We start from the raw sequence: 12,500 nt of genomic DNA on the forward strand, positions 1-12,500 counted from the left end.
TAAACTCCCTTTAAACACTGGAAGGCTGCAATGAGGTCTCCCCATTTTGGAGGAATGTGATAAGAGCAGAAATAGAAGAAGAGAGAATATTCTACTTGTTACTAAATCTCATTCATCACTCTAATAGCTAGAAGTTGGATCAAGACCAGAAACTTCAATTCTCATTCATAAACTGTTGCATACTGACAAATGTGAACACTTGTAATATCCATAGAAAAGTCTGATCTTCCACCATTTTGGGATTTAAATTTATTACAATGTGAACTCCAGTTTAATGGCACAAGTGGAAGGTTTATTCTCTGTCAGTTTTGCTTTATTTCTTTTCAATGTCATGTGATATCACCAGGTCCTACGTTAGGAGACTGGGAACTTCCATTCACTTTTACTTGTTCTCTATCTGATCTTCATATATTCTCCAATAGTATCACTATATTTTGATCACTTTTTCAGTGATAATACTGTTTCAGTCCCTTGATCTTTATTGATGCTCATCCTTTGTGACTCTTTACGTCTGCAACAGGGATCAAAAAAATCTCACATTGTTCTTCTTCAAAGCATTCACTTGATTCTGCTATCTCAAACCCTTGATTTTTCTAAGTTTTACATAAGGAAGGATAGTTTAAAAACTATTTCAACCTGAAATAAATCCCAGTCAAAAATTCCCTTTTTCATTATGGAAGCCTCTATCATTTTGGTTACTATATGTAAAAGCTGGAATATGTCAAGACTTCTAAACATTAAACTTGTTTATTTTTTTCTTTTTTCCCAAACAAAGAAATGGAATTGCTTTGCCAGAGTTTTACAGCATGAAACAGAATCATCCTCCTTTAAACTCAGAATCCATGAAAATCGCATAGCGTGCAGCATGCCATCCTGAGCTATGAAAGACTAGAGCAATCAGTGCAGTGAGAGGTTTAAAAGCTGCTATACCTTCCAGGCATGGAGACAAGTTAGTCAGAGGCGCAGAACTCAGAACTTCTCATCTCTTGAAAATATTTGTCACCTGAGAGTAGTCCCAGAGGAGACTATATGAAAGCCCACTTCTAACTTCATAGTCCGTTAGTGTTAAGCATCCAGCCAGATGAGAACCAGTTAGCAGAAAAGCAGACAGCTGTTTTTGTTTCAGAATGTTGGTTCTGTTTGTTTTAATTTACCTGTATTCCAGCAGAAAAATTCCAACAAATTCTAATTTGCTGACCAAATGCTCATCAGCTGGAAAATTTCCAAATACGGCAGCTGCATGGCATGATCTCTTTTTAGCAATAAGGCCACTGTTAAAATGTGGAGCAGGAAAAGCGTATAACAGTCTCCTTTGAGCTAGCCAAGGAACTAGAAATTCCTGCTTAATTCTGTTACCTTTGAAACATAGAGTTGAGCACCAGGCATTTTTCTTGCTCCACTATTATCAAAGCACTTTGTTCTAGAGCACTTACCTCTGGTCTGAGGATAGCCTTCCTACAGGCCTGGCATATAGGACCACTCCGGGAAAAACTGAGGGGAAGACGTCGGGTTCGATTTTGGCAAGTTGGTTCCTCACATATTAACCAACCCTGCAGAGAAAAAAAAATATTTTTAGTAAAAATCCCAAGTACAGCTTGTTTTTACTTCATCCAAACAATGCATCATAATAACTTTAAGTCCTCTTTGAAGCTGATACTATAACATGTGTCCCTAAGATCCAAAAATCACGTGTAAAGGAATGAAGTTCCTTCTTTAAGGCAATACAATCAATGATGCAGGAGAAAATGGAAGTCTTCTTGCTTCGAATGCCATATTTGCACACCTCAGGCATCCCTTTCTTGATATATTCAGACACCTCTGTTGTTCAGTTCAGAAAATGTTAACATGTAACAGAATTACTTTATACAACCATATAGTCCAGACAAAATACATTCATTTAAATTTTTAAGTAAAGCGTCACTTCTTTGCTTACACTTAAGAGGAAAAACAGTTTTAATTTTTAGGCTTACTGATGACAGCCAGAAGGCCTCTTGTTTATTCTTTTTAAAATAGAAGCTATCGAGACTTTAACATAAGTAGACCTATTTATGAACAACTGACTTTTTGCTGTGTTAAAATTATACAAAATCTGAGCCAGTTTTCTCCATGTAAGCTCAAGGAGACAAAGCAAAAGGGTTCTCTTAAGAGCAGGAAAGAACAAATGCTTTTGAGATCAGTAAGGATCTGACAACATCTTTTGCATGAGGTCCAGACATAGGTGAAACCAGCATCATACCCTATCTACAAAAACTATCAATAGCAGACGCCTAGACAAACAGCAGAAGAGAAAACATACAATAAGTTTTTTTCCAGAAGATTTTCCCAACTCTTGGGAACGGTGCAAGGACCTCCTCAATCACTTTCTCTCCATATATTCATTAGTGCTGGATGCATCACTACAGCCTCAACCCACTGAACTTCAAGAACTTTGTGAACCAAGTTAAACTTTCAGCATCTACAACACACTGCAGAACAACTATGCGTTGTAGAAGAAAGTGCCTTATTTCTCTCAAACACACACACACAACACAAAAAATCTTTTTTTATGTCCTCTAGTTCTCGTGTCAGAATGGAGTAGGAATGATCATCCTCTGCATTAACTTTCCATTCCACTTTCCATTTCCATTACAGACCTCCATTGCCATCACTTGCAACCAAACCCCTCTCAAACAATAGTTCTACATTATTTAGTTGTTCCTTATGTGGTAACCTTTCCAAATCTTTGTTGCCATTCTCTAATCTCTTGTAGGCTCTTTTTAGAATGAGAGGGTCGGGAAAATGGGACAAAGAAGGAGGCAGATGAAACCAGTGAAGTACACACCACACAGGATGCTTTAAGAACCACCTTGTTCCCTGCTCCTTCATTCTAGCTTCTTTCCTGGTACACTAGTGAACATCTGAACACTGAACAGTCATTTCCAAAATGACAATTGTTATTATCCAAATGCTACAATTTCATTACAATTAAGTCACAGTAGTCAATACACACATTGGATGCAAAATTAAGATTGGGTTTTTAGTAACTACATCACTTGACATTCAGTGACAGAAGATTTCATCTTCCATTGTAAACTAACAAGTCAACTTAGTATCTGAAAGTCTTTCAGCAACTTTTCTCAAATACTACCTACTTTTATTAATCCTGAGCAGCTCAGCATTATTAAACTCTCTATTTTAGTTTATCAGAGATCTCTGCAGTAGAAGTTTCTGCTGTGAATAGTTTATTTTTGCCTGCATTTCCAAACTTCTTCTTTTGTTGCTCCTGCAAAGAAGCTAATCTAAACACACTGGGATTCCTGGTACATTGATGGAAATACTTCAAATCAGAGGACAACTCGGAAAATTGCTTGCAACCATTCTCACTGACTGTGTAACAAGCTGTATCATCATGTTCCAGTAGTGCCTTCAGCCAAACTTTCATCATGGCAGCTGAGGTTTCCAACTACTGTCATAGTTCTTACTCTTATACTTTTCACAACCTCACTCAGAGTGCTTCTGCCACTATTGCCAGTTTGGTTGGGAGGTCAGTAATGAGAACCTGACTACACATCCAGCTATACATCTTCTCTGGTTGATGGAGATTCTGGCTTGCTGACAAGCCAAATTTATTAATAAGATCACAGAATGAAAATATCCTGAGTTGTAAGGGACCCATAAGCATCTCTGTGGCCAACTGCTGGCTCCAAATAGCACCACCCAAATCCAAACTCTATGTCTGAGTGTGTTGTCCAAATGTTCCTTGAACTCTGCTAGGCCTGAGGCCGTGATCACTTCCTTGCGGAGCCTATTCCAGTGCCCAATCACTCTCACAGTGAAGAACCACCTCAGTCGACATGACTTAAGTTTTCTTTCCTTGCTGGCAAGGACAAAACTGAATCTATTTTGTGACTCAGTAATCCAGTGTCTTGATTCAGTATGATTATGTTGGTTAGTCAGATATTTGATTTACCTCATTTTTTGTCACAATCTTTCCTATTGTTTGCTGGAGTATACAGAAAATTTCTTGGAGGCTTGTTCTCCAAGTAATTGGACAACCTGAACACTATGTCCTTTCATGTTTGTCATCTTTACCTTCATTCAATTCAAAAGTCTATTCTTCTGTAATCTTTTCACAAGTGCTAGAAGTTCGATTCAGGGATTTGTTTTTTGTTGTTGTTTTTGTGATGTTGTTTTTTTATATGAAACCTTAACTTCTTTCCAAACAACTATTTATTTGTTCCAAAAATCTCACTTTCATCATTTCTCCAGCCATGTCATATCCCCAACTTTATACCACTTGGTGCCATGTACACCAAAACATTTCCTATTGCTTTTTCAGAAAGGAGCTTTCACGTCCTTGTGGGCAGTCTAGAATAACTTCCTGTGAACTTCATAGCAAAAGCAAAGTATGCGCCACTACCCTAAGATGCATGCTTAAGTCCATAATGCAGAAATGAAGTACACAAAACAACTCTAAAGACTTAAGAGTTGCAAAGAGTCAGAAAGTGTCCCATACATATGAAGGTAGGGTTAATTTCACCCAACCTTGTGTACCTAAAAACCAGTCTAGAGATCTTATGATGTGTTTACAGTAAATGGTGGATGAAAAAAGCATCTCCAAAAACAGTTCACCAAAGATTTTGGGATGAGGCAAGCCATTATGTAAGGCTCTCTTAACAAAATAAGGGTATACCCCATGTCAGAATTAGCCATTTTGAAACAGCATAATGTAACTGACACCTATTCTTGGTTTTTATTGCTATGCAGATTAGCAATAATCATTACATATTTAATAATGCAAGGTGAAAAAAATATTGAAAATTCAGAAACCTTGTATTTCAGTCTGCTGCACAACTGTTGCTCTAGCTGTCCTAGTACTACTCCTACAGTTGCTTACAAAGTTATGGCAAATAACTCAAGTTACCTTAGAAAGATAGAAGCTCTGCTCAAAAGGACTGAGCTACTTCATCAGTAGATACTTCATCAGGAAAAGTACTAATTCTGGCCCCGACCCAAGGTCTTTTGGAGTAAGTAGGCACAAACAAGCCTCTAGTCAAAAAGCAAGTGCTTAGTGTTGGTTTTGCACATGGACTTAAGATTCATTTCTAAAAAAGGAAGGTACTGATTAGTTGCTTCAATTCTATTTTTTTTTTTTTAATAATTCTATTTTAACAGATGTGGAATAACTCACTTCTGTAAAGTTATCAAAGGGACAAACTTGAAATCTTCACAGACTCACTTCTTCTGTGAGTACTGAGAATATTGTTAGAGCCACTCAAAAACATTTTTGCAAAAAATTGTCACGTATCTTTCATTAAGAAGACAGTTAGGACATTCTCTATCCGGAAAGCTGTCTATGTCACATTTGCCTATTATGTGGTATCTCAGCCTTCCTATGAAGCATTAGTGAGCAATCTGAAGCAAACAGGGCTATAAAATATACAGCCAGGCAGGAAGAGGTGCAGAAGGTATCCTAGCCCAGTCCCAAACCCTCCTGGTTTTGCATACAATTGTTTTGGCTGAAACTATAAGAAAAGATTTCCTGTGCACAAAAAGAGCACTTTCATGACTCAAAACATATTAAATCACTACGTTTGAACTTTAAAACAATTTATTATGCTAGAAAAACAAAGCATGAAAACTGCCAGATCACAGGGTATTTAGTTAGGGAATGCAAGTACAACTGAAAAAACAAAGCCTAGAATAGGAGCAGCATCCCAACTTCAGCTGAGCAGAACACTCAGAAATAGACAACCATGAAAATACTGCATGATAAAAGTAACAGTGCATTTTCTGCCACCTATTGGCATTTTTAGCTAATGATTAAGAATCAGAGGACTGCACAACTAGCAAGATACCACTTCTGTTATCCTGAAAGGGAGCATATTGTTGCTCCAGCCAAACCATGACTACATAATGACATTTATGCAATTACTTCAGCCTACTATCGAAGAAAATACTGGGAACTTTGCTGGTCACAAAAATATGGAAGGTGAAACAAGATTGAAAAAAATCCTTGCTTAAACTAAAAAAAAGTAGTTTGTGATAAAAAAGCATTCAGATTCAACAGCTTATTATTATTTTACTTGATTTTAACTACTAAGAACTAATGATCAAAAGATAACTTGTGGAAAAGTACGTTTCTCAATGAACTGTATTTTAAAAAATTGAGAACTAAGTCGTCTACATTAAAAAGAAAAAAAAAAAAAAAGAATATGTGACGTAGATGCTAACTGATGCCCCTTCCGTTTATGGAGAAAACAGTTAATGTGATTTATCTAGACTTCCTACCAGATATAATTAACATTAAAGAGGTCTTTTCTTCTTTGGCACCTCTCTATTCAGGACTTATTTCTGTTTGTTTGTACTTACTATCTGTTAATCACTCTTAACAAATGACAACAATAACTGTTGCTACTATGCATGGAAATTAAAGGTGTAGATAAATGTGTGAAGGGAGCTGTTTTTGAAAAAGCAGTATCAAAAACACATAGCTCTTTATGTCTCTTGTTTTGCTTTGATAATTAAGCCATAGCCTTGATTTGTTTTAAACAAAAAACTTTTCCATGGACATGCATGTTGCAATCAAATTCAATACATGCATTATGTTCTGATTCAATTTGTTCAAGTGTATTACTGTTAACCCTTATTTGATCCGTGCCTATCGTCTTCACTGACCAAACAAAACCAATCCTTCCTTTCCCAGCAGCTATCACTAAGTCTGTAAGTTAATTTGCAATAGATCAAACAAAATCATAATAGAAAACCTTCAGTTTTGTTCTACCTGCAACATCGTGGGAAATGAAATACAATTTGACTTAAAAAAAAAAAAAAAAACCATAAAAAAAACAAGCACCTAGAATTTCCAAACATTCTGTCTACAAATGCTTAATTCACTTTCAAATATAAAGAAAATGTCTTCAAAAATAAACCCTGAAGCAAATGCACAGCATAAAGGAAAATCCCTCAAGAGTACTATGTCCACAAACTGTAGCTAATGGGGAGAAATTTGCAAGTCAAAAGTAATTTTCTTTCTTTGTAAGTCTATTCTTGAGAATTAGTCTCTCTCACTCTAGTGATCAACAAGTATTATAATATTAGCCCAAAATACAGAGGCAAGTGGTTTTGGAACAGCCTTTCAAACACAAGTTGCAGGAGTCAACACCACGTATTTACTGAGCTTTATCTTAACCATTTTTATAAACTGCATTTCACAGCATAATCTGGTTGCCTGCTGCAGCAAAGGACTGGATGTGCTACTCTACACCACTTCTGTATGTGTTTTCCTGCCTTCACAGACTGGATGCTGATGGACTAAGATGCTTTAAACTAACATGGAATAAAAAAATGCAATAGTAAAAAGGAGATAGTTGCAAGAACTGAAAATAATTTAGGCCACTATCAGTCACTTTGGAGCTGAATTTAAAATGTAATTAGTGCTTCCTTCTCTACAGTCTTCATTCAAAATAATCTTAATGTGGAATTTTTTTTTAATGGGATTTAAGTGCATGACATCTGATCTCCAAATGGCTCAAGCATACTGGATCCAAACTCCATTGAATCTTCCTCAGCAAAAGTTGCAATCTTATTTTAAAAGCTGCATCTTATTTTACCAAGCCTCCTGAAAAAGAAAGCGTGGGAAGACTATCTGAATCTGCTTTCTTAGTCAATCAGTACGAGCTTGCTGATAATAAGCCAGAATTTGGAAGGCTGAGTATCAGACAAAACAATGAAAATTTTCTGATTAGAGCATCACGGATAGCCTGGATCAATGGGCTGAGGCCAACTGCACAAGTTTTAACCAGACCAAGTGCAGAGTCCTGCATTTGGTTACAAAACCCCCACGCATCGCTACAGGCTTGGGGCAGAGTGGCTGGAAAACTGTATGGAGGAAAAGGATCTGGGAGAGTGACTCAGTGGCCCTACAGTTATTGGATCCACTTGTAACCTGTTGTACATCTCAAGTGTATTCTCTGCGTCCACCTGTGTCTTCTATAAATATCTGAATGTTTCAGGGAACACACAGACAAACACTCTTCAGTAGTATGGAGCATCTCAGGAATTAGAACCTGAGCCAAAACCTTGGTTTGCAAATTCTTTGGCAAGAGTTTTGGCTATTAATAGTAGCTACATCTTTTAAGAATTGCATCACAATTTACACTTGAAACACCACAGGTGGAATCAATTTCCACTTAAAGTTGAACTACTACTAAAAAGTGAGGGAAGTTTTTCTGCAGTGTACTAGAAACTCACAAACTTTAAGTAAATTCAAATTGCAACCTACTTTTTTGTTTCTTCAGAAGAAAGAAATACTCAGGTAATAACACTGACACAATCTAAAGCAGTGTTGAGGAGATCTCAGCAGCAATGAAAATCTGAATGACAATGTGAGTAACTAGTGTCACACTCCTGGATTTCTGCAGACAATAAGGACTAGAGTGACACTTACATGCTACATTCCCAAGATAAAAGCCCTCAGATCAGGGACAGTATCATAAATAACAAACAAGGTTTCACACAGAAAACTTCACCCACTTCCTGAGATGAAGCTCAGTGTAACTTGGTTTACTCAAGGAAAACTGGAGTTTTTCAGGAAGTAATAAAACTACTGAAAACCTCAGAAGATCTCTCTTGAAGAGAAACCAATTCTAATGCTGGTAGGCACAAGAAAATGAACTCATCCAGCTGCTGAAAGGCCTTTCTCAAGATGGAGGTCTCAATGAGGAAAGGCTAGGATTGGCCTACAAACCCATACCACTCTGATGCCTGTCTGCTTCATACATTTTCTCCTTCCTAGCTAGCTGTTTCATTCTGATTGTTCTCCCAGAGCAAATACAAAGATGCATGAAATAGCTGCTGGATCAATCCTAGTGATGGAATAACTTATCTGTGAGACTAGTAAAGAAGATCTGGTGGAATCCAGTTTGATCATGAAAGCTCTGCACAGGTGATATCTTAAAACATCTTGCCTATTCCAGACTATGCATTTCCTAGACAGCCTGGTGGATATGACCATTCCTTTGAAATTTGTAGCTGCTAATACAAACAGCTTGGAGACTGAATTATCTTAACTTATAAAAGACTGCATTAATGTGTGAAGGAACACAGTATGACAACGAAAGCTCTCTATGGGTAGGAGAAACAAAAGGCAAGTAAATTCATTGCAGAGGTGAAATTCACAGATAGCCTTGCCAGAAATGTAAGGGAAATGAAAAAAATATATATATCCTATCTCAGAAGAGCATCATATATGAAAAATCAGCCATCAGGTTTCTTTTACTTTCTCAGCCTCTTGCAAAATGACCAACATCAGAAAGAAAGCCTTTACGAGAACATGTAACAGCCAACTTCTCTGAGGAAACAAATTTTTCAGCTCTTCAGAAGTTAGCACTAGAAGGTAGCTGCACCTTCACAGGTGGAGAATCTGACTTATTTGGATAACTTCCCTGTCAAGTAAAATCACCTTAATAATGGGAGTGCATTCTGTACTGATAAGAATCATATAAACCAGCCCTTAAAAATAGAGTGATGGAATTAGAACCAATTGCTAATACAGAATTCTGGGTCAGCAACTTTTTCAGCATCCTTCAAAGCACAAGAGGAAACTTGTTATGCAAGCATACCAGACACTGAGCACTAACAAACAAATAATATCTGTGAGACTGTGAGCAGAATATTATTTTTGTATTTGAAAGATACCTACAGGATGTGCAAAGTTTCTTCACATGTAGTTTCAGATATTTATACTAATCATTCCAACCTTCTTTTCCACTCTAGCAACACTTGACTTTGTAAAATTTAGAAGACATTACCAGAAAAGCTTTCTTTCTGATTTTCATTTGTACAGATTTCCTTACTACAAAGAGATCAAATTACAGGAAATCAGAAGCCCTAAAGTCAGGTTCAAGAGATCCCTGACTAGAGATATGTCTGAATTTCATCCTAGAGTTTCATGATATGTGTGCAAGTACTTTTGAAATGCTAGGCATAACTAAATCTTTCAAACAAGTAAAAAATCTCTTAAAATTAATTTATCTAACATTTATACTCAAATCTAATAAAACAAAGGATGAACTGTGAGAATATCTTGTTTTAAATGATTTATACTGCTGTTCTCACTGTAACATTTAATCATCTCCCAGTTAATAAATTAATTGTTTTTCACAGACTCTTAAAAGATTGTTTTATAAAAAGAGCTGGGTCAAGATACTACTGATGCTGGCTGATTAGTGCTTCTGGCTTTTAATGGAGATTTTAATGTCTTTTAATTTACCACGATAAACATACTGCCAAGCTTGTTCTAGCTGAAAGGAAACATACTGTAGCATACTTAGAATGGGGAAGTACCTTACATTTTCATAAATTTCTTTAAAAATTTATCCTACAGCTTAAATTCCTCACCCAGGAAATGCTTATTCAGTATTCTCTGGTATTCTGTAATGCACTGCCTTTAAGTTCCAAGAAGCAATGCAAATAGTTTAAGTAACACAATGACTGAAACTTGTTCCTGAAATTAATCCATGAAACTTTCTACAGTCCATTTAGAGATCTGATCATAGATCCAGTGTGATATAATGACTATCCATATCATAAGAAATTTTTTTTTCTTCAAATGAACTCATTCATGTCCATTGGCTTTGAACTTCTTTTTTCCCTACACATTAAATATTGTACCTAGTTCCTCACTCAGAAAAAATAACTTACATTTCTCACTATGAGTAGTTTTAGAGTCTGATGCTTCCTGATCATCCAATTTAGAAAAGAAGTAAACAGAGACCATAGCTTTTCACACTCCATTTCATGCTGCCTCACTTCAATGCAAGTTGAAGACACAATTTCAATTTCTTTTCAAAGTACTTCCTCATATTTGGAGCTTCTTGAGTTTTTTGAGTTTTGGCCTATATAAATGATCGGAATTCAGCTGTGGGATGGAGTGGATTAAAAAAAAAACAAACAACAACACAATAAAACTCTCATAAAGAAAGGAAATGTCTTTCCTGGCTGGCTCATTCTACCCCTTCTGAATTCATCATTTGCCTGAGAAAGCATCATCCAGGATGATCAAATGATAGAAGCAATCTCTGAGGAAAAATACATAACTGTTTCTTAAATGAAAGAATAGTAACAAGGAGATATGAATTGCTTTTGAAAGTGTACTATTTGAAAGCAGTACAGACCATGGAGATGTCTGTTTATATATTCTGTATATATTTATATATTCACAGGAACAACATTAAAGGATGTTATCAAACTGAAGCATGTTAGCCAACAGCTTCCTAGTGTAAGCCAAATGATCACTTTACCATCCCATGAGATGGCAAGAGAGGATTCCCTCTCCAGAATAGTATCTACTGAACTTGGTTGTCCTCAGAGACACTCCCATCTCCCATTTGCAGTTCCCCTCTGCAAAGCTGCCAGCCCAAACTGACTGAAAGGCAACTGGAGTCAACAGGATCCAAACCCTTGAAGGACCAGATCAACTAGGCAACCTGTAATTGAGGGTTTTACTAACTCAATATCTTAAAGAAAATACGAGGGAGGAAATAAATACTGAGTTTCTCAGAAAAACATGATGTCCTTCTGTCTTGAAAAGCCAATGATATAGAATGACAGAGGAAGTGACGTGGGCTCCAGGCAGCCATTACAAAAAGTGAAGTTCACCTTTTACACTGAACTGCTCAGATTAAAAATACCCAAAGACCAAAGCCTGGTTCCCTTTGAGTATTACAAAAATTTGACATGAACCCCAGAAGGTTTAACCAACAACAAAATTCTGTCCCATAAGAATAATTTTTAGAAGTTTATTCACTACTGACATATATTAAATACCTTTTTATAAACTGGCTTCCTTAAGATCCTATTAGTACTGCTCTCGTGACACAAAGTCACAAAAGATAATATGTCTATTTCTCTACTGCTGAAAATGAAATCCTGTAGACATCCAAGAAGGATATTTTGTGACTTGGATAAGTCTTTTCCAAAGGAAAAGAAATAGAATTGCTTTCTAATCCAAAACTGAGTGAACACTGAATGAAAACACCCAAGACTGAAAGAAAACTTCATTAACCTCTAGAAAACAGTACCTTGAGCAATATCTGTCATATCAGCTTAATTACTAGCCTCAGAAAAAGATACCAAAGAAGGTTATAATGGAAAAAGCAAGAAACGTACCCCACCACCCCAAGATGACAAATGCTCAAGGTAACATTAAAAGTGCTTTGAGCAAAATTATCTTACAAGACAGAAGTGAAAAATATCTGTAGGTCAATGCAAAAGTTTTACATGTTATTAAAAATTGATTTTTTTTTTTAAAGTAAGACATCTTCAAATGTACACTCACATGTCATTTCATACAAGTTATTTGAAACTTATTGATCTCATTTGTGCAGGCTCTGTCATCAGTCTGCTGAAAAGATAATGGAGCACTCCAAACCCTTATGATAGGTTAGATGCAAACAGTGGTCCTCATTTAAACACATGTAATAGCAACGCAAGCAGACAAAATCCAACCTTAACAGCTG

General features: G+C 36.4%; 1 protein-coding gene across 5 annotated transcripts in view; it reads right to left on the reverse strand.

The window, feature by feature from the left end:
- POLA1 (DNA polymerase alpha 1, catalytic subunit) overlaps positions 1 to 12,500 on the reverse strand; it is a 189,676-nt gene that overhangs the window by 59,857 nt on the left and 117,319 nt on the right. For all 5 annotated transcript variants that reach the window (XM_031599290.2, XM_090124323.1, XM_031599289.2 and 2 more), the window contains exon 35: positions 1,434 to 1,550. In XM_031599290.2, coding sequence (XP_031455150.2) covers positions 1,434 to 1,550 — 117 coding nt within the window. The remainder of the gene's footprint in view (positions 1 to 1,433; positions 1,551 to 12,500) is intronic.

The sequence above is a fragment of the Phasianus colchicus genome, chromosome 1 (assembly GCF_987193195.1).
Source record: "Phasianus colchicus chromosome 1, bPhaCol1.hap1.1, whole genome shotgun sequence".
NCBI lineage: Eukaryota > Metazoa > Chordata > Aves > Galliformes > Phasianidae > Phasianus > Phasianus colchicus.